The sequence below is a fragment of the Chrysemys picta genome, chromosome 1 (assembly GCF_011386835.1).
Source record: "Chrysemys picta bellii isolate R12L10 chromosome 1, ASM1138683v2, whole genome shotgun sequence".
Classification (NCBI taxonomy): Eukaryota; Metazoa; Chordata; order Testudines; family Emydidae; genus Chrysemys; species Chrysemys picta.
Window position 1 is genome coordinate 111,109,844 of NC_088791.1, and position 23,204 is coordinate 111,133,047.

Here is a 23,204-nt window from a genome sequence, read left to right on the forward strand (position 1 = left end):
CAGTATATATTGCGCGCGCACACACATCCCAGTGCACCCAGCACTCTCCTTACCATCTCTGAGGTTCCAGAATCTCAGGAAGGTAAAGTCACAAACGTATATTAAAAAATGATATCCTAGGTGGTCTGCAATATGAACAATTGCAGCCTTTTTTTCTTGCTTTCACAGCCTGCACACCTGCAGTTGCACGACCCTCAAGACCAGAGCCTCTATTGACTGCTGAGTGGCTGGCCAAGCTGAGGAGACAAAAACTGAAAACTTGGGACAAAATGTTGTGGATCTCATTATAGAATCTTAAATAAAAATAAAAAAAATAGCAAAGACATGGAGGCAATATTTATGGCCAGACAGGGAGCTCTCCCAAGAGATTGTGGCAGTGGCCAAGGATAGCGTGGTAGTTGCCAGGGAAAGTATTACAATGGCCAAAGAGTGAAAAAAGACACGGAGATACAGAGGCAACTCATAGGTTCAATACTAAGCCAAAATGCTGTACTTAAAAGCATATTGCTGTTGGGGCAGCGCAGACAGCAGTGGTGTAAACCAGGATTCAGCCATGTTCTTCAGCCCCTGGACAATACACGGTACTGGGAATCATAGAAGATTAGGGTTGGAAGAGACCTCAGGAGGTCATTTAGTCCAACCCCATGCTCAAAGCAGGACCAACACCAACTAAATCATCCCAGCCTGGGCTTTGTCAAGCTGGGCCTTAAAAACCTCTAAGAATGGAGATTCCACCACTTCCCTAGGTAACCCATTCCTGTGCTTCACCACCCGCCTAGTGAAATAGTGTTTCCTAATATTCAACCTAGACCTCCCCCACTGCAATTTGAGACCATTGCTCCTTGTTCTGTCATCTGCCACCACTGAGAACAGCCGAGCTCCATCCTCTTTGGTAGTTGAAGGCTGCTATGAAATCCCCCCTCACTGTTCTCTTCTGCAGACTAAACAAGCCCAGTTGCCTCAGCCCCTCCTCGTAAGTCATGTGCCCCATCCCCCTGATCATTTTCATTGCCCTCCGCTGGACTCTCTCCAGTTTGTCCACATCCTTTCTGTAGTTGGGGGTCCAAAACTGGATGCAATACTCAGGTGTGGCCTCACCAGTGCCGAATAGAGGGGAATAATCACTTCCCTCGATCTGCTGGCAATGCTCCTACTAATGCAGCCCAATATGCCATTAGCCTTCTTGGCAACCAGGGCACACTGCTGACTCATATCCAGCTTCTCATCTACTGTAATCCCCAGGTCCTTTTCTGCAGAACTGCTGCTTAGGCAGGCAGTCGGTCCTCCACCTGTAGCGGTGCATGGGATTCTTCCATTCTAAGTGCAGGACTCTGCACTTGTCCTTGTTGAACCTCATCAGATTTCTTTTGGCCCAATCCTCCAATTTGTCTAGGTCACTCTGGACCCTATTGCTACCTTCCAGCTTATCTACCTCTTCTCCCACGCCCACCCCAGCTCAGTGTCATCTGCGAACTTGCTGAGCATGTAATCCATCCCATCATCCAGATAATTAATAAAGATGTTGAACAAAACCAGCCCCAGGACCAACCCCTGGGGCACTCCGCTTGATACTGGCTGCCAACTAGACATCGAGCTGTCGATCACTACCCGTTGAGCCCGACAATCTAGCCATCTTTCTATCCACCTTATAGTCCATTAATTGAATCCATATTTTTTGAACTTGCTGGCAAGAATACTGTGGGAGGCCATATCAAAAGCTTTGCTAAAGCCAAGATATATCACGTCCACTGCTTTCTCCATTTCCACAGAGCCAGTTATGTCATCATAGAAGGCAGTCAGGTTGGTCAGACATGACTTGCCCTTGGTGAATCCATGTTGACTGTTCCTGATCACCTTCCTCTTGTCCAAATGCTTCAAAATGGTTTCCTTGAGGACCTGCTCCATGATTTTTCTGGGGACTGAGGTGAGGCTGACCGGTTTGTAGTTCCCCGGGTTCTCCTTCTTCCTTTTTTTAAAGATGGACACTATATTTGCCTTTTTCCAATCATCCAGGACCCCCCCGATCACCACGAGTTTTCAAAGATAATGGCCAATGGTTCTGCAATCACATCAGCCAATTCTCTCAGCACCCTCGGATGCATTAGATCTGGACCCATGGACTTGTGCATGTCCAGCTTTTCTAAATAATCCTTAACCTGTTCTTTCACCACTGAGGGCTGCTCACCTCCTCCCCATACTTTGTTGCCCCGGACAGCAGTGTGGGAACTGACCTTGTCTGTGAAGACCGAGGCAAAAAAAGCATTGAGTACTTCAGCTTTTTCCACACCATCTGTCACTAGGATGCCTCCCCCATTCATTAAGAGTCACACACTTTCCCAGACCTTTTTCTTGTTGCTTACATACCTGTAGAAACCCTTCTTGTTACCCTTCACATCCCATGCTAGATGCAACTCCAGTTGCGATTTGGCCTTCCTGATTACACCCCTGCATGCTTGAGCAATATTCATATATTCCTCTGTAGTCATCTGTCCAAGTTTACACTTCTTGTAAGCTTCCTTTTTGTGTTAAGCCAAGCTGGTCGCCTGCCATATTTGCTATTCTTTCTGCACATTGGGATGGTTTGTTCCTGTGTCCTCAATAAGGCTTCTTTAAAATACAGCCAGCTTTCCTGGACTCCTTTCACCCTCATATTAGCCTCCCAGGTGATCTTGCCCATCAGTTCCCTAACGGAGTCAGTCTGCTTTTCTGAAGTCCAGGGTCCGTATTTTGCTACTCTCCTTTCTTCCTTTTGTGAGGATTCTGAACTGAGTCATCTCATGGTCACTGCTGTCCAAGTTGCCCAGGAATACAAGTAACTCCTCTCTACTGTTCCATAGAAGCAGTGCTCCCAGAGGCCATTCCCTTCACGGGGTGAACAGACAACAATCACATCTGGGCACCCAGCTCTTTTGAGCCCTCCAGCACTCCTGATAACTTTGAGCTGAATCATCCAACCTGTTACCCAGGATATATTAATATGTATTCAGGAACGACATTAACTACAACTGTGAATTGTATTTCTTTTCCCAGAATGCTGGTCACTCATGCTAAGGTACGTCCCATAACACTGCAATAGCTGAAATTTTCCCTTGGCACAGGCAAATACAGAACTAGTCAGAAACAAAATGTATGAATAGAATGTCTTGGTACAGGTAGGAGGTGCCTCCACACCCCAATAACCCCTGGAATGTGGTATCCAAAACAAAGATAAGGATGGTACGGAAAAACAAGTACAGACTGGTGGGTGATGTATAGTGTGCACTCAAACCTGTAAGCAACTGTGCTGTAAGTATAGGTTATCTTAGATGCGTATTTTTGAAGCGGACTTTCCATATAAGGTAAGTGCTATGAGATTGCTTCCCAGAAAGCGTGGTATGTGTGTCTCCATTTCATGCTGTAGTGCCTTGTCTTTGGCTAATAAGATGATTAAGCTTGGCAGTTTGGTTTTCAGATATTTAAAATATCAAACCATAACTGGTAATTGGCTATACCTAGTTAACAATACCCAGAAGTACCATGAACAGGAAGAGGTGCAGGCAAAACATATACTTGCCTGTTGCTTTAACTTTCCTTTTCCCCCCATAATTTTGTTCTGCCCTTTACTGCACTGTTGCACTTTCAGTTTTAGCTTCACTGTTTTAAAGGTTTGTTTACAGTTGTTAGTTAATAGATTTATTTTAAAACGTATTGTTTCGTACTAAAAATTATTTTATTATTGGTGCAATTAAAATGTAACATTGTTATATTGGTTGGAAACAGGGGGAAAAAACACATTCCAATCTCTTCTACTAACAGTACCACTTTCCTTTCAAACAGCCAAATGCACACTCCACTACTACTGTGCACCTGCTGAGTCAGTAGAAAAAAATTCCTTCCGTCCAAGTGGCCTGAGACTGGCTTAATTAACCAGGGAAGCAGGAGTTAATATGTGTCTCCTAAGATAACTGGAGCAACCGCCGAACTATTAATGTCCACAGTGATCCTAGGGGCAAATATTCCTTTTTCCATTAATGTAAATAAACCTGAGTTCTGAAAGATCCTAGCATTGTGGAACCTTCTAGACCACCCTGCATTTGTCTGTAAACCTGCCATAGTGGTCAGCCAACCCTTGGAGCACTATGGAGAAATAACCCTTTCTGTTTATAAATTCTGTGCTATAGTGGTGTGACAATTTATAGGTACATAATCCCATCAGCTGTCCCAATACAGTTTGTGTCTTTTTGTATGCATGGTATTCCCAATCTCCTGAGAATTACCAACCTTTATAACTTGCTGCAACAGTACAGTGACTCCTCACTTAACATTATAGTTATGTTCCTGAAAAATGCGACTTTAAGTGAAACGATGTTAAGCAAATCCAATTTCCCCATAAGAATTAATGTAAATAGGGGGGGTTCCCCTACTCTGCAAGCACCGGGGCGGGGGGCTCAACCCTCTGCCCGCCCACTCCACTCCTTCCCCCAAACTCCCTTTCCCATCCTGAAATTCTCTCGTGACTTCTGGCCATCCGATATCTACAAAACAATCCTTTCCCATCAAACCACACTAGTTTCTTGAGTCCAGAAATGGTGCTGCATGGTGTGACCTTACTCCAGGACCCAGTCTTCTACTATCAACTGCTCAGTGTCCTCTTCTTCATGGTCCCTGTCCTGCTTTCTCCACTTCTGAATCTTTCTACTGCTGGAGGAGCTGTTGCCACTGCTGCCACATCTGCTTCGTGGTGTGATGGGGAAAGTTCAAAGCCAAATTCATCCGGCTTTCAGAGTTTAAATAGAGCCCAAGCAGCCTCTATGTATTTTGTGATCGCTATCATAGTGGTGCAGAGCAGTGTTTGGTCCGTGCTGACCAACAGCAACTTGAAAAGGGGGTAGCCCACCCAGAAAGAAAGTATGGGATGGGGACAGTGGAAACATGGGATTTAAAAAAAAAAAGATTGCCTAGTTTCTTGCTTTGAATCCCAAAGGGGGGAGGGATAGCTCAGTGGTTTGAGCATTGGCCTGCTAAACCCAGGGTTGTGAGTTCAATCCTTGAGGGGGCCACTTAGGGATCTGGGGCAAAAATCAGTACTTGGTCCTGCTAGTGAAGGCAGGGGGCTGGACTCGATGACCTTTCAAGGTCCCTTCCAGTTCTAGGAGATGGGATATCTCCATTAATTTATAACTCTCAGCGAGAAACATCCCAGAATGCACACTGCTCAATAGTGAAGCAAAGGTCCATGGGATGCTCAGAGAATACCTTGTCCTCAGTATGCAGCAAGCTGTTGTGTGTACATGCTATGCGAATTGAAAGATGGAAAGTGTGCTCCATGTGCACATTTTTGGTGCAGCTCATTTGCTGTGTGTTACCTGACGCTCATCAAAAAGCTTCAGATTAAACTCGCTTTGTAGATGAGCCCTAAGGGTATGTCTACATAGCATAGTAAACCCAGATCTGTATGACCCAGGCCTGCAGATTTGGTGTTTCCAACCCTACGCTTCGGCATTCACATTGCTTTGGAAACCCAGGTCTCTCAACTGTGCTGGTGTGTTCATACTGCACTATGCAGAGTTGAGTCAGAACTTCAGCTTCTGTGAGCATATACCGGCATATCCCAGCATTCTTAGTGCCCTCACCAGCTGTACCTGCTCTAGGGCTTGCTTTGTTGTGGGAGAACTTGTCTGTCCCTCCTGCAGGAGTTGATTGGAAGTGTTTTGTGTGGTTTTAGCCTGCCAACACATCCAGCTGAGCCATTTTGTGTCCACGTGCTCCTGGCAGTCAGAGCCAGGATCCTGGCCCACTGGAAGAACTTCCCCATCTCTCTGTCAGTTCTATTTCTGGAATCACACATAGAATCTGTGAGGTGCTCATGGACATTTAAGCGGCAGGTTTTTGACCTACCAAAGGCACCTTTCGGAGGTGGGTACTGCCATGCCAGTTGTGATCCAGCTGATACTGCTTAAGCCTTAGCTGCAGATTTCCACTGTGTAGACTGGCCTTTCTGGAGCAGGGCCGCAAGTGCGAACTGGTGGGATCACATTATTATGCGGACCTGGGATGATCAACAGTGGGTCCATAACTTTCGTATGAAGAAGCAGATGTTCCTTGAGGTTAGGAGCAGCTTACCCCAACCCCAAGCACCACATCTACATGAGGGAGGCCATGGTATTCCAGTTGCGGGTCACTATAGCTATCTGGAAGCTGGCTACCCCAGAATGCTATAGGCCAGGGGTGGGCAAACTTTTTGGCCCGAGGGCCACATCGGGGTTGCGAAACTGTATGGAGGGCCAGGTAGGGGAGGCTGTCCCTCCCCAAACAGCCTGGCCCCTGCCTCCTATCCGACCTCTCCTGCCCCCTGACTGCCCTCCTCAGAACACAACACCCATACAACCCCCCCCCCCCACTCCTTGTCCCCTGACCGCCCCCTCCTGGGACCTCTGCCCCCTGGGATCCCACCTGCTATCTAACTCCCCCTGTTCCCCATCCCCTGCCCCCCCCGAACCTCTGCCCCATCCAACCGCTCCCTTTCCCCTGACTGCCCCCTGGGACCTCCTGCCCTTTATCCAACCCCCTGACCTGTGGCTGCAGGGGAGGGGGAGCACTGGGGGAGGGGTCCGGGGCTAGCCTCCCGGGCCAGGAGCTCAGGGGCCGGGCAGGACCGTCCCGTGGACCGGATGTGGCCCGAACGCGGTAGTTTGCCCGCCTCTGCTATAGGCCCTGTTTTAACTAGTTTGGAGTTGGCAAACCAACTGTGGGGGTTATTGTGGCAGAAGTTTGTGAGGCGATCAGGATTGTGATGTACCCAGAAGTGGAGGGTATTATAAATGTTCCTGAACACTTGGTGGCTTTCAGAGAAGGGATTTTGCAAACTACACCAGGGCCATTGACTGAACTCATGTGCCTATAGTTTGCCCTTGGCAAGAAGCACATAAACTATAAAGAGTACTACATTCATCATTATGCAGTCCTTGGTTGACCATAGGGGCAAATTCATAGGCACTAACATAGGATGCATTGGGTGTTCTGGAGATCAGGACTTTACCTTCATGGACTAGCTGAAACATAATTCCCACCAAATGATATGGTTATAGATGGAGTCACTGTCCCCGCTGTTATTCTAGGGGACCCTTCTTACCCTCTGTTGCCACAGCTTATGAAACCATACCCTGATTTCAGACAATTTAGCAAAAGAAGGTTCAGCTACGCACACAGTAGCTGGGGGATGGGCATTTGGCAGAATGACACCCCGTTGTTGCTGCCTTCGAAACCACTTGTATGCCAGTGTTGTCAGTACAGTCTGCAGTATTGTGGCCTGGTGTGTTCCTCACAATGTTTGTGAGGAGAAGGGAGAACCCCTGGAGCGGACTCAAGATAGTGCTGGATTTCTGAACTGGTACTTACAGCCAGACAGTGTGCCTGTAATCACTGGTGCTGGATCCACAAGCGCAATGGAAATCAGAGGTGCTTTGTGCACCTACATAATGGGTGTGCGTGATCCCATGCATGCAGGGAATGAAATGGTATTTGCAGTTGTACCATGTATGGATGTGGGGAACCCATGGACTTTTAAAAAAATGTGCTGGTATTATGTGTTACAAATTTTGCAAACACTTTTTCTGAATTGTATGGAGATGTTCTGCATTTTGTAAATACTATCTATATACTTAAGATTACAGTTTATGGATTACCATAATGACAATTTTTAGTATGACACTACTAAAGAATAGGCATATGATTACATTTACTAAAGATTGTCACTTTTAATGTTATGTATAATAAAACTTGCTATTGTAGCCTTGTGTGCAAATTCAGCACTTTTTATTTTTCACATGTATTTACATAGCAGTGTAAGAACAAGAAAGGGAGACCAGCTACCATCAAAATATATAACACAGTAACCAGATTCGGTGTCAAAACAGTTAAAGGTGTATGTTACCAAATGACATGGCCAGCTATTTCTGGGTGTCCCCTGTCTTGGTTCTCCTTGTCCTTTCTGGTGTGTCTTATATATGGGACCTGGAGTGGATGAATGCACAGGAGGTACATATGTCTGTTCCAAGTGGTACTGTTCTTTGGCTGTGACATGGTCTATCCAACCACTGAATTGTCCAAAGGCTATATAATCTACAGGACACGATAGCATGGCAGGGACTCAGGACATGGGGCTGGCACAGGAGCAGAAGGTAGCAGTGGAGCCTGCAGTTTAGTAGTCAAGAGCTCAAATAATTGCCCAAACAGATCCTTCTGCTGCACTCTGTCTTCCTTTTTCAACCTGCAGTCATGATCCCTGAATTTTTCCATCGGTCTCTCCTCATGCTGTGCAGCTGTTCTCTCTCTTTCCACCCTTCTTGCATCCTTATCCTTCTGGAACTTTAGCTACTGATTCATTTTATTTAGAATCTCTTCCATCAACTCATCTTGGACTCTTTCTCCTTGCCTGCAATAGGTGACTTTCCCCCAGGCTACTGGTGGCATGTTTTTCCTGTGCAAAGTGCCTTGAAAGGAAAAAGAGAGCACATTATTGACAGTGGAAATTTTTTTTACATTTTCTACTCTGTCAAAGGGGCTGCTTTCACTCAAGGTCAAAACATAATACTTTTATTATCTGGCTTTATTTTCTTCACATACAAAACAGTAGCCACTTCCAATGTCCTGTGGAGCAGAACTGAAAGCCTTCATACATCATGGTGAGATACATGTACAAATCGTTGAAATGATTTCAACATCTGTAACTGGGCAAGCTCCTCTCCCGGGGGGGGGGGGGGGGGAGGGTCATTACCAGATAGCCATGGATGCCACCACAAAGGCATCCTCACAATCTGCGTGCAGCACTTCTGCTTACAGTGTCCTTCAACCTCAGCCCTTTCTCCAGGGAGAGGAAGTGATCTTATCAGCCAGAGACTTGACTTCCCCTGGGTTCTCCTAGCCCCTCTCTCCTCCTTTAGATGTCCTTCCTGTGCTTTTTAACTACCTTCTCAGTTGATGGGATAATTAAACCCCTTGCCTATACTGGCACTAGAAAATGTTCAGAAAAGGGCAACTAAAATGATTAGGGGGTTTGGAACGGGTCCCATATGAGGAGAGATTAAAGAGGCTAGGACTCTTCAGCTTGGAAAAGAGGAGACTAAGGGGGGATATGATAGAGGTATATAAAATTATGAGTGATGTGGAGAAAGTGGATAAGGAAAAGTTATTTACTTATTCCCATAATACAAGAACTAGGGGTCACCAAATGAAATTAATAGGCAGCAAGTTTAAAACAAATACAAGGAAGTTCTTCTTCACGCAGGGCACAGTCAACTTGTGGAACTCCTTACCTGAGGAGGTTGTGAAGGCTAGGACTATAACAGCGTTTAAAAGAGAACTGGATAAATTCATGGTGGTAAAGTCCATTAATGGCTATTAGCCAGGATGGGTAAGGAATGGTGTCCCTAGCCTCTGTTTCTCAGAGGATGGAGATGGATGGCAGGAGAGAGATCACTTGATCATTGCCTGTTAGGTCCACTCCCGCTGGGGCACCTGGCATTGGCCACTGTCAGTAGACAGGATACTGGGCTAGATGGACCTTTGGTCTGACCCGGTATGGCCGTTCTTATGCTCATCAACCAACAGTCTGATTAGGTAATTAGGTTGTCTATTCCCAATCATGGCTTTTCTGGAGGAACTAGTTAGTGTCTAAATGACCAGAGTGCTCGGTCAGCTGCTGGCTCTCGGCACACTGTCACAACATTCCTTTTCTCTTTTCTGGGGTATGGGAGGGAAAAAACTAGCTCTGTTTTTTCAATACTTTCAGACAGGACAAGTTCTGGAGAACATTGATACTGTGGTGGTCCCAAACTAGAAACGTGAACTTCTTCTTCCATGCCAGGGGAGGACAGCCATCCATCTATGCTAAGGAGATATTTAGGCATCTATTGACTGACCAACACATCTTGGAATGGAGGGGGCTCATGAGTTGCAGAGGTGGCCCTGAAAGTATGCCCTGCCCTGGAAAGTAACGGAGTGTCAGGAGTTCCTACTCCTTTAGAAGTATGCTTGTATCACCAGCCAGCAATGGTTGAAAATCCATAGTAAAATCAGTAAGATGCTGATTTAGCATGGACATGCAGTACAGCCTCCTTACTAGCATCTTGCATCTCTGTGCAAACCTGACTGACTGCCAGCCATGGGGACTCCTAATACAGCCAGCCAGCCATCCTCTTCTCTAATTTGGACTCACACTCCAGTTTTGTTTGGACTCCTAACAGCCAAGTTGTTTTGGGACTCAGTTTATAGGCATTCTGGGCAAATATGGGAGTGGCTGATTTTTGAGGTGTGCTGTATTCTTAGACTGCTGTTAATTGTGGAGCCCAACTTATAACAATCAGAGTAACAAGTAAAATATTTCATAACTCCTTGATTAATTTTTTGCTTCTTTTTGTTGTCTATTTTGAATCCCACATGGTGTTGGGAGGAAAAGCGGGGGGAATGCTAGAGGAATGGTGTGGCTTCCACCCTGAACAGAAGCACAGCAGCACCCTGGTTTTCATTAATAACTTATAGGGCCATAAGCTTGAAATCTATCCCATCCATATATCAATAAGAAACAAGAGTGGCAGAAACTTACCAGGTTCCTGGTAAGTGCTTGTTCCTGATGCCTGTTCTGTAGTGGGCCACTGCCCAGGGCCATCCTCAAACAGCACCTCCTACTACTGACCCAAGATTTGCTGTAGCTGCTCCGGCTGCATAGCTGTTTAGTTACTGGTCTCAGCACCAGTGTCACCTCTTGCACTGCATCTGACGGCTGTCTGTCCTCTGGCAGTGTCTGTGTCTCGGGAATCATAAGGGTGCCATCCTTGCTCAGCAGATTGTCATGCCTCACTGTGGGCCCACTGCTTGTTACAATTTCCAGTACCCCATCAATTTCTTTGTGAAAGGGACAGGAAGAAGGATATTTCAGAGGTGCTCTTAGCATTTTTGACTTTGCAATAGTTTGTCTTTAGCCACTTGATTTGCTTTCTGCATTTTTCTGGGGTCTGGTCAATTCCCAACACCACCAGCTGCTCGAATATAGCTTTGTAGATGTGATCATTTCTTGTACTCTTAGTGAAATTGAATGTCTTTCTCACTTTGTGCCAGAGGTTAACCAGAATCCATCTGTGTTCTGGCCAGTTAGCAACATGCTTGATGCAGGACTTTTTCTTCACACACAAGAGTTAACAGTTTCCAGTTGAGAGAGAGAGGTGTGTGTGTGTGTGTGTGTGTGTGTGTAAATGAAGGGTTAAATGCTGAGCAGCTACATTTGTACCAAGTGGTTTCTTCTGGCTCTTCTGAAGTGAGTGGGAAGGTTTGGGATGGAAGGGCTGGGGAAAACAGTTCTAGAGAACTGTGAGATAGCATTGGTGGAATCTCCAGACCTGAATCTGGTGACCTGAACTTGAGCTGCATCCACACTACAAAATGCTGGGCTTTGTCCCATGTCACAGCAGGACTTGGGCTCTGACCCACCTCCCTAACAGGGTCTGTGGGCCTGAGTTAGACTGCTTTCTGTGTGGATGGAAGGGTTTTTAAATCTGAGTCAGAGCCTGGGTTTAGTGTGCTATGTGGGCATACTCTTAAGTGGCCTTAATTAGGTATAGCTCAGATGAACCATATTAAGGCCATTTCAGTTCTGAATGAGCGGGTCCACACATATTTGATTAATCTGCTTTAAATTCACACCTTTAGTTAGTTTGGATTAATTTTCCTGAAGCCACATGTCGACAAGTCCTCAATGAATGTGCTTCAGATACTGTTTTGGAAATAGTACAATCTGATTTGCATGCCCTTATCCAATGTGGCAGAACAGGAATGAACAAACTAGTAGTCCAGACAGTGAGGATGACTTAATCAAACTGATTTTTTGTCAAGTTCTTGTTCAAAGAAATTGGCTACTTTGCTGTTTTATTTCAAGACCTAGAGCATAGTCTCTTGACAATTGGCCAGCCTAATTTTATGACACTGTACACTTTACTGTGAAAGGGAAGAATCCTCCTCTGACTCATGTGGGAATAAGTGAACTAAGAAGGCGTTGCCATCTCTAATTCCTGACTTAAAAAATCTGTGGGCTACCATGTTTTGGTAGCCAAATAGCTTATTGTGTTATAAACTTAGTTCACTTCTTTTCTGTGCCTGAGCTTTTAAAGTAAGCTTTAGCAATGTTATTGCCAAACTTAGTGCATCAGCCAACTGTTTAGATACACTGTGATCACTTCTTGAAGAAAGGGTTCAAGTGAACAAATACTTTGACACCTATTAACAATTTTGCTAGCAGTAGTTAGTGAACAGGACTTGAAAAACAGTCCCTAGAAAGAGCAAGGTAAAAATTTCCTGTGCTATTGCACCTTCTGAAATGTAAAGGAAACAGCAGTATACTGTTTGTACATTGTCATTTAACTTTCTATTTTTAAAATGTGATTCACTGCCTCTTGTTTTTTGTTGTTCCTTTTCCTGCCTTTACTCCACGTTTTTCTTCTTTCCCTTAACAGTTTCTGTTTTATCTTCTTTGCATTGTTTTCAGTGTATGTTCCCTCTTTTTTCTTCTCTCTACCTTTACCCTATTCTCTTTTCCCATATTATGTTTTGTAACTCACCTATAATTTTTTTTCTCTTTCCATTTATCCAAGCATCTCCTTTAGTACCATATTCTCTCTCTTAACTTACCCTATCAGTCTCTTCCATCTGGTCATCCAGAAACATAACCTCATCACAAAACATATCTTCCTGGATAGGACTTGGATATTTAGTCAGACACACTGTAGCCAGAGGACCAAACATACTGGCAAAAGATACGGCAGAAAGGGAAGGGAAGGGCAGTGTCCAGGTGAGAATCATAGAATGGTAGGACTAGAAGGGACCTCGAGAATTAGTTTACCCATGCTTGATCTGTTTGGAAAGAGGAGGGTGCAGTCCTTGAACCCTTCTTAGGTGCTCCATCTCTATCAGCCCCTCGCTAGTAGATGTGGGATAAACTTGGTCTGCACTCCCTACATTTTTTGCAGTCTCCTCACAGCTGCTGAAAGGAAGAAGGAACACTGTTGGCTTTATTCTCCCCTTTCCCTGAGTTGCTCCAAGGATGATAATGGGGGATCTGTTGTTCTTATCATGCCTTGTTGTTTGTGGAGGGAATCCTCACAACATAATAGTTCTAGTGCCTGCATCTATTGCTGCTTAGAGCTTCACTGGCAGCAATGACCTGACTCTTGTCAGTGTCACTGCTGACTGCAGAGTTCTGAATGGCAGCAGTGTAGACTGAAAAGCCTCTCTGAGGCATGACTGAGGCCCTGAAACTGTCTGGAAATGAATTTAGAAAAACAGCACTGTATTAGTTTACACTAGGTTCATATTTGGAGGATCATTTTTACAGCCATGGGGTCTAGAGATTTTATTTTTAAATGAAATCTCAAGTTGCAAAAGCTGAGGCACTTGCCTGGGAAAGATTCATACACGTTGAATGGGTTCAAGTTTGTTTATGAAATTGAGTTTCCTGACAAACTACAGTTTAGGGAGGGAGGGGAGCAATTTGAAAGGGGGAAAAAATTAGATTGGAGTTTAGACCATGGCCATAGGAAAAGAAATGATCTGAAAAATGATGGAGGCATCTCTGTTGGGTTTGTCATTTTTCAGTGACAACAGCGTAGAGAATGAGCCTATAATCGTAAAACTCACTTTAAGTTTGATTCTTGAGGTTTTGAAAAATTGCATTTTTGACAGCTGTAAGTAGTTGGAAGTATTATGGAGAAATAGGGAAGTAACTAATAGAGGACACTTTCCACTTGGGGTGGGTCAAAATGGAGGGTTTTTTTGTTTGTTTTTGTTTTTTTGATATATTGGGTATTGAATATGTTTTTTTTTAATTGATACAGATATGATCTCAAACACCATGAGTACGTGACTTCAGAAATGGACAACTGGATCTATTATAAATTGTGATTGGCCTTAAGCTGACTTGCAACCATAAGAAAACCTCACAGTATCTCTATCTCATTCCTGCTTGATACCTATATAGTCACCTCACGCCACCACTTCAATCATGTATGGAAGTGCTCGGTCAGTTGGTAAGGTTGAACCAAGCAACCAGAGTCCTGGGCGTTCACCAAGGTTGCCAAGATCACCGCGCTTGGGTCATCGTCGAACCAACAGCACAGGTGGGAGCTCTGGAAGCAGTGCTGCGGGTGGGAGTGGGAAAACGCTTTCCATGGAAAATATTCAATCCTTAAATGCTGCCTATGCCACATCTGGCCCTATGTATCTAAGTGACCATGAGAACGTGGGTGCCGACACCCCTAAAAGCACCATGACTCTTGGCCGATCCGGGGGGCGGCTGCCTTATGGTGTTAGGATGACTGCTATGGGTAGCAGCCCCAATATTGCCAGTAGTGGGGTTGCCAGTGATACTATTGCATTTGGAGACCACCACCTCCCTCCAGTGAGCATGGCATCCACTGTGCCTCACTCACTGCGCCAGGCCAGGGATAACACTATAATGGATCTGCAGACACAGCTCAAAGAGGTGCTACGAGAAAATGATTTGTTGCGCAAGGATGTAGAGGTGAAAGAAAGCAAGCTGAGCTCCTCCATGAACAGCATCAAGACCTTCTGGAGTCCCGAGCTAAAGAAGGAGCGAGCCTTGAGAAAAGATGAAGCTTCCAAAATCACCATTTGGAAGGAGCAGTATAGAGTGGTGCAGGAAGAAAACCAGGTAAGTTATGCAAGGTCATTGTTGAACTGTGTGTGTGTGTGTTTGTGTATATGGTATGGGTGGGAGAGAGTAGGACTGAATCAGTGGGTTGTTTCTATTTTACTCTTGGACTCTACACTGGATTCCACCTCTAAATTAGTTAGGTAGAATGGGTTGGGGGCTTTCTCCACGTAATGGAATAACTTTTTTTTTTTTTTTTTTTTTTTAACTATTTTCAAACCATAATACCACTTGTTGAACAAAAGTTATGCTAGCAGAATTCCAAGTCCTCTGAGCATGGGTCAATTGATGTGCTGTTCTGTGTTATGTAGTATTTGGCTGTGGATTGATATTAACCAGTTAATTTATTTCCCTTTAAATATCAGGTTATTCTCTATTGATCTTTATTGATATTTCTATAGTGCTTATTGCTGTAATATCTGAAGCATTTTATGTGTTAAAAATGTATCAGTTGCTGACAGAGGGTACTGTTGAACTGCTGCTGAACATTGTCTAAGTGAAGCCAAGGCCAAAGCGTATTTGGTATCATTTTAGAAACTGGCTAAAAATTGCAGGTCTGGGGATTGCTGAAATGGTGCTGAACAGTTTGTCCTTGGCTCTGCTTGCTGTCATACTTTATTCAGCACTTGTTCAGCTGCACCTGTTGTCAGCAACTGAGTATTACTTGTAGTGTAGACTAGGCTGGAGTGCCTGACAAGATTAGATACATCATTTACCTCCAAGAAGTTAGAACTCAACTTTTTGCTTTAAGCTGACTTCTTACAGAGAGTTTGTGCCTATTTGATGCCTTCTGCAATCAGTGTTTTATGACATAGATGTGATTTTGTTTTGTTAGCATGATAATGCAATCTGTTCACGTTTACACAAACTAAATCAAACCGTTTGGGCTGCAGCCGATTAACAACTGTTAACCTCTGATTTAGTAGGGCAGACTGTACCTTAAACTTTCTGTGCTGCAGTTTTACTCATTTGTAATGACTTGTCCAGCTATAAAGTGAATCAGTGGTAGAGAATTTTAGTAATCTAGATTTTTCTTTTGGCACCAATAAAGATCAATTTTGCACCTGTGGGGGCATTAGGGTTTGTTCTGTTGGGCCCGAGGTGTTGACAAAAGCCATTCACTGTCCAACATTAAACAGTTTTAAACAAGATTTGGGGTTTGGTATACAGAGGCCTCAGCCTGTTTAGTACTATGGTTAACATATAATTAAAAATACTTTTGCACTTTTATTAAAGATGCAGAAAAGGAAAAACAGTTAAAGCATTTTAAATGTAAAGTGTTAAATAAGGATTTCATTTTAACAGCATCCCCTGTTCCCTTTTCCTTTAGCTGGAAAGAAATTTTAGAAGGAAATTTGTTTGACAGTCTCAGAGGGCTTGTCTATATTACCCGCAGGATCGACGGGCAGCGATCGATCCAGCGGGGGTCGATTTATCGCCTCTAGTCTAGACGCGATAAATCGACCGCCGAGCACTTTCCCGTCAACTCCGGTACTCCACCCAAGCGAGAGGCGCAGGCAGAGTTGATGGGGGAGCATCAGCTGTCGACTCACTGCAATGAAGACACTGCTGTGAGTAGATCTAAGTACATCGACTTCAGCTACATTATTCACGTAGCTGAAGTTGTGTAGGTTAGATCTATTTCCCTTCCACTAGTGTAGATCAGGCATTAGATAGACAAGGTGGGTAAATAATATCTTTTATTGGGTTAACTTTTGTTGGTGAGGGAGACAAGCTGTTTAGGGTATGGCTTTTAGCTGCCTCTTTCTGGTCATAGGCTTACAGTAGTGCTGTAAAATATACAGTCCTGGCTGACAAACTGGACTCTTGTTAGACGGAATGAAAAAGGAGAGAGATAGGAAAGTAAAGAAATAAGGTAGGGAAGGAAAAGGATATATAGGGTGGGGGGAGACAGTCTCACATCCCAGAGGGTGTTCAGGATTCAGCCGGAGTTTGTGGAAGTGATAATGTCATTTGGTTCCTTTTCTCTGGCCCAGTCTGGTGCGGACACTTCTTAGGATGACGAAGGACTGGTGTCCCAGGGCAGGGGTGGAGATGGCAGCCATGATTGTGAAGGTCACTTCAGTAGCCAATTTTTCTCCAACAGTCTCTTTTTTTTTTTTTTTTTTTTAAGAACATATTTTGTCCACCAATTAGGCCTGGTTTCCTACATACTAATTTTGGTTTTCAGTCTGACACTGTTCTTGTTTACGAGAAATTACAGTCCCGGAATTATATCTGTAGGCCTGTTGGTTTGTCCTAATTCAATCTTCCTGTCTCCCTTTTGCAACTTTTCCCATCAGCAGTTTTATTATAGGTAATTGTGACACTATGAACTTTCACTTACTTTTTACTGTTGAGCTTCCAATTAGGGTAAATTTGTAGGCCTAATTATCACAACAGGTTAGGTCGAGGACTTTAAAGTAAGCTCTCACTCTCTAGTTAAAAGAATTCAGTGTAGCTTCCCATCTAAATCCACACCAGCGAGACCAGAGGTATCTCCTTGGAATCTCATGTTAATTCTGAAGTCTTTGTTCCTCCTTTTGAGCAAATAACCTCCATCCCCTTTGATTGCTTTCCTTTATACCTTCTAGCTATTACTTTAGCCAGTTGAGCTGGGGAACCATACGTCCTCTCCTTTAAGAAAAACCCTTTTTTTCACGTGGCAAACTAGTCCTGTGTGCAGTCCCAGCATTTATCCCTAATCTGGTTTGATTTTTCACAATAATCAGGATATTTCCCTATTGAGTTTTCATCCATCTCACATCTTTTAAAGAAAATGTTTGCTCTACTTCAGATGTGATTAGAGCCTTGAAGCTCTACTGGCATACTCACTTGTTTATCCAATCCTTGTTTTAGCTTTGGAAGGTGGGTATGTGCCGCAAAAAATAAGGTGACTGGCATATGGCTAAGATGCATTCTTTTCTATTTCTAGGTCAGCGTGGTTTAAAGTGAGTTATTTCAAGACTTGATGTTTCTGAACTTCGATTCTTTATGAAAATCTTGAAGGCAACATATAGCCTATGGCTGGCTTGTTCTGTAACTCAAATTCTTTGGAACAATCAGTGGATTATTATGCTATAAAGAACATATGTAGAGAATGGAGAACGCTGATTTTTTCCACATCATTTCTCCCCTCCTTCCCCTCACCAGCACCCTAATTAAACACTTAAGGATATTGCCAGGACTCTCTTCCCTAGGCACCCACTGTAATTATTATCACAATGCTAGGATTGTATAACTTTGGTCCAAAAAAGGAAGGGTGCAATTTAAAAGCAAAGTGAAACATGTAATGAGATGTAGAAACTGGGAATGCTAATTAATAGATTATAGTCAGCTAGCAGTATGCCCTAATTAAACTCTGCATTCATTATATTCTCTATAGCCTTCTGGAGTTGGTCATTTCACCTTTTATAAGGAAGATCAGTTTAATAGGATTTCATGTAATGAAACAGATTTCTCTCTTTAGGCTCTGGACCAGGGATTTTTCTGTGATCTGTGCAGCTGGGATCTGTCCATTGCATTAATAAATATTTTCCAGTAAGCTTGCGGAAGTTGGTTTGTTCGATGCCAACACTTGTATTTCAACAGACCCTTCTTAATGAAGCCCTCAGATTCTGTGTAGGTTAGGGGTGGAGCTTAAATTTTGTACAGAATCTAGTTAAGGACAAATCCAGCTGTACGCACCAGCTCTGCTTGTGGAGCCAAGACTGGCTGACTTATACCATCGTTTTACGGTCATCTTGAGGTCTCCTTGCCCATCCCACCATGAGTATATCTTTTTATTTTCATATGCATACTATATAGTCCCTGGATAGATTTTATTACTATGTTGATATCCTTTATTGACACCTCATCTTTCTTGAACATAAGGGATGGTTAAATTACCTTTGTTTTAGAAGATGTTTAAAAAAAAAAAAGCCATAAGTCTATGGCCTTTAGACTTCTGTCAAACAGAATTGATTTTCTAATTTAAGATTTCCTTTTTTCTCTGACATAGTTACGGTTAATAGCAATGCTGAATCTTTGTAAGGAAGCATGATCATGTTGATCTTTACGAAATGTATATGTGGTTAGGTGGTCTTAGACCATTGTTGAATCTTGACAACGTTTATAGAAAAGTTTAATAGTGGGTAGGTTGGATAGCATGCTGCCTCTTCCGGAACATTAAATGGGGACATTAAGCAGATAATATACTTGCAGTGAAAAAATAAGTTTTATTTAAAATGTTGTTTTTCCTTAAGCACCAAATTTGGAAAAGGCATGTAAATGTGGATATATATATATATATATATATATATATATATATATATATTGCTGTTTGTGCTACCCACATGCTTCTCTGAAGCTTCATATCAGCTTCATATTTTAGCTTTCAGGCTGGATGTACTGTCTGTCAGTGCAACCGAGATATTGAAGTGCACGTGTGAACAACAGATGTTTTTTTGAAGGGTCATGCAGTGCTTCTTAACTTCAATTAAATATTTGTATTGGTTACCAAAAGAGTAAAATTGCAACATTTTCTTGAGTGATCAAATGTTTACAATTTGAGCATTTTGTCTCTTCAGCCTGCTGACTGTTAGCAGTCATGGTTTGTTCAAGTTGTGTGTATGTTTTTGCACATAGTGTTGATATGCATGTGATAAATTATATTTACCATGATGTACTGTATCTTTTGACCACTTAGCCAGCACTCTGCCCACTAATACATCATTACTTCTCTGTTGGGGCCTTCCAAACTTTCACACTGTAATAATACAAAAAAAAATCCCTCAACCTGACAAAACATTTCCTTCCTTTCCTTCCCATCAAATGTGGAATCTTCTCCATGCTGCAGTCTCACAATGTCCTGAGACCCAGGGATGGTCCCTGTTCAATCCTGGACCAATGACAGATTTTAAGGTTTAATATCTTAGAACACTGCAAGGATAGAAATGGGAGCTTTATATTGTTTGGAAATGGGAGATTCCCAGATTTCTGATGGGTCGTGTTGTTTGCTTCTAGCTCTTAAAGGACCCAAGCAATCCATTCTTAAAATAATGGCAATTTATTCATAGAAGAGTTACTAGGACATTTTCAGAGGATTGAAGTTTAGTAATTTTTTCTTTCCCTTTGAGGCCTGTTCATTTGTACTCATGGTAACGGGGGCATTTAACATTACAGGTCGAGGGATAGAAAAATATTCCCAGTACAAATTTATAAACATGAAAATATTTCTAGAATACTGTTGTTCAAGCTTGCGGAACATACAATATTCCATCAAAATAAAGCCTTTATCTCCTGACTGAAAGCTTGAAAGAACAGCCAGGCCCCATGTTAAGAGGTATTCTGAGGTGTGTAAAAGACATTGGCTGCTGGTCCATCCATACTTCACTGTTGCTTACCTTCTATGGTATAATTTCTTCCAGAGAGAGATTTTGGTGACCATGTGCAGGGAAAAGTGGTTCTGTGGGGAAATTTGTCTGCTTTGTTACATATCAGGCATGTTCATTCGCTTGTTCAGTGTCTACCTTTTCCCATATCTGGATGTAACATGCCTGCTGCTGTTGTGAGTTAGTGGGATTGAAAAGGCATTTTTCTTCTGGAAGAAAGGTACGATTTCTATAGTGAACTGTAGATAGACAGAAGACGAAAGTGAGAGCTGAATCTTTACTTCTGTAAATAGAGAGCCTGCCAGTTTGCTATTTACTTTAAGGTGTCTTCAGGATGTTTTTTCTTTCATAGGAGAATATAGTTTCATTCATGTATTGTATGAATCTTGAGCCCCCTGCAGGTGAGTAACAGCTGCAGAAACTCTGTTTGTGCTGCTCTGTTCATAGATCTAAGTACGTCAACTTCAGCTACGTTCTCTGTCGGCACAGCCACCACTTCATACAGAAGAAGTCACTTCTGACTTCTGGCAGGAAAACACATGGCACATCCATTCCAGGTCACAATCATTGCTGGCTTTTATGGTATTTAATATAGAATTTACCTTGGAGGAGAGCTGCAGACCTTGGTTAGTTCTCATGCTGTTGCTTGGACAATCAAGAGGCCTTTGTACATATTATGCACCCCTGTTATGTTCTGTCCTGAGCCAGAGGTCTGATGTTGTCCAACCATCATGTTTTAGATCTTCCAGGGGGGAGGGGTGTTCATCTTGCTTTCATCAGGTCAAGGTCAAAGATGATTCTCACAGGATCATTGGTAGGCATTTGGACCAGATGACCATACCACCTGTAGTTATTCTTCCATGAATTCTTATGGTAGGTTGTATGCCAGGGTTTCCAAAGCAGTTCAAATTAGGTAACAACTTTTCTCTGCTGGAAGCCAAAATGAGAGTACTCAGTTTTCTCCAAGGTTAAAAAAAGGCTTGAATGTTGAGGGAGAAATTTTTGGAGCTAACAACAGAAACCTGTTTTTTTGGCATGGGATCACTCTTCTCTACTTGGTGCTGAGGGAGCTAGAGTATTCTGATTACAAGAGTTGAACACAACTTCTCAAAAATATATTTCTAATGCAACGGGGCAGTAGTGGGCTATGTAAGATTTATGCTCCCACTTTGAGCCTGCTGTTATTAAGGGCATCTCTGATCTCTATCTTGGGGTGGAATAATAAGGTATCAGGTTCTGCAGTTTCACAAACATCCTGCACTGAAATTTTTGTTTCCACAGTGACTTGTACATGTTAAGAATTACAGAATGTTTCTCCTGAAGGAATGTTTGGCTGCTGGAAAGGATCTTTTTACTTTGATATATTGTCATTCATAGAATCATAGAATATCAGGGTTGGAAGGGACCTCAGGAGGTCATCTAGTCCAACCCCTGCTCAAAGCAGGACCAATCCCCAGACAGACTTTTGCCCCAGATCCCTAAATGACCCCCTCAAGGATTGAACTCACAACCCTGGGTTTAGCAGGCCAATGCTCAAACCACTGAGCTATCCCTCTCCCAGTTGTTAGGGGCCCTGGATGTCTGTGTGAGAGCTTAACCATGAGAATGTTTCTGAGGGGCTTTCACCTTATTGAGGCAAACACTTTGAGAATGTAAAGAGCAGTCTAAAAAGTCTTCACGTTTTCATCAACTTCTCTATTCTTGGCTATTAGTTTTCATACCTTCATTCAATCTTTTTGAAGTGCCTTTTAAAAACTATTTTTTTGTTGATAGCCTCTAAAGGTTTTTTTGTTACTAGTCCCTACTGCTGTGTTTAGCTGAGCTGTTAGTGGCATCCTTGTTCTGACAAAAGGACTAACTCTGGCTGTACCAAATGACTTTTGGGTTAATTTATTATTATAGTTTGCTAATGTTTAGTCTGCCATTGGTACATACTGTTGGATTGGTATTATAGCTCTTCCTCCTCCCTCTAGTTAGCTTTCTGTTCATTGATATCTACCTTGGCTTTTTCCATCCTGATGTCCACTAGTCTTTGCTGTGGCATCTGTCTTTAAAATAATCAGTCACTTTGCGACAATGTAAGGGACTACCCTTGGAATTCCCTTCACATAATTCTTCCTTTAGATCCAGGAACATGACAGATCTTGGTCAGAGTACTCTTGAGAACTGATCATTTTAAACTCTTCTTCCAGCATTTGGAGCCTGAAATTATAAGTAAAAAATTCTTTTGGGGGAAAATCAGTTTAATTTGGGTAAGTTTCTGAAGGGAACTTGCAGTTTATTGAGGCTCTACCATATTTCCAGCAGTATCCAGTGATACAAAACCGTGAAATCAAAGAAATCATTTTCCAAAACAAAGTGTTCTTCGTACTCTACCCCAGTTGCTCCTACAGCAATTGGCTGATGCCTTGAGTTACTTTGAGCTCCAAATGGATGGTATGCTTGCTTGGTGTGTCAAGTCCCGATCAGTTATTGTGTGACATGCTGACTTTTTTGCATCTTGACTTGGGCATGAGGATCCCCTGGCAGCAGCCTCTGTCCATAAGTTACACTGACAGAAGTGCAAAGGTAGCTCTCAATTTCAACAGAGAAGACTCATTCAGCTTCCTGTGCCACTACTCTGGACCAGTTCTTCAGTCAGCCAACTCCTCATATTTTGACCTGTCTCTACATTCATGTAAGGGAGACATGGTGGGGGAAACTATAGTTTTGGTCCCTCTCTTTACTTAGCACCTCTTCCAAGGTGTGTGTTGAAGAGAGAGGAAATTTGGCAGACCATTGTTCCAATCTTATGAAAACTAGAGAAAAACAGGATTCAAGAAAAAGTGCTAATCAGTTTTCCAAGATGCATTGTGCTTTGCCTCCCCGTCAGAGAAGATGTCAGGAATGCCATTGCTGTGGTTCTTAAAGTCTAATGGAGGAAAGTAGTCCAATAAATTTTTGCCTCCCACAGGATGTTGCTATCAGCCCTTATGAATGTCATAGGCATGGAGGTATCTTGCATAGCTATTTTGCAGTGGTCCTAGCATTATGAGACCACTACAAACCTCTGTCCTATTTATTGCATGAGTCCACCCTGCTTTGAATGCTGATGCACTTTTTTCACTGGTAAAGAAAATTTCATAGGAGGGCAAGCC

At 43.1% G+C, this 23,204-nt stretch overlaps 1 protein-coding gene across 42 annotated transcripts in view; it reads left to right on the top strand.

Moving 5' to 3' along the window:
* Positions 1-23,204, top strand: part of ERC1 (ELKS/RAB6-interacting/CAST family member 1) — a 525,728-nt gene that overhangs the window by 12,180 nt on the left and 490,344 nt on the right. For 39 of the 42 annotated variants that reach the window (XR_010598153.1, XR_010598155.1, XR_010598149.1 and 36 more), the window contains exon 2: positions 13,860-14,695. The exons of the other annotated variants lie outside the window; for them this stretch is intronic. Coding sequence is in view for 32 of the 39 variants with exons in the window: in XM_065582406.1 (XP_065438478.1) it covers positions 14,027-14,695 (669 nt within the window). In the remaining 7 variants the exon portion in view is untranslated. The remainder of the gene's footprint in view (positions 1-13,859; positions 14,696-23,204) is intronic. 42 annotated transcript variants of the gene reach the window in all.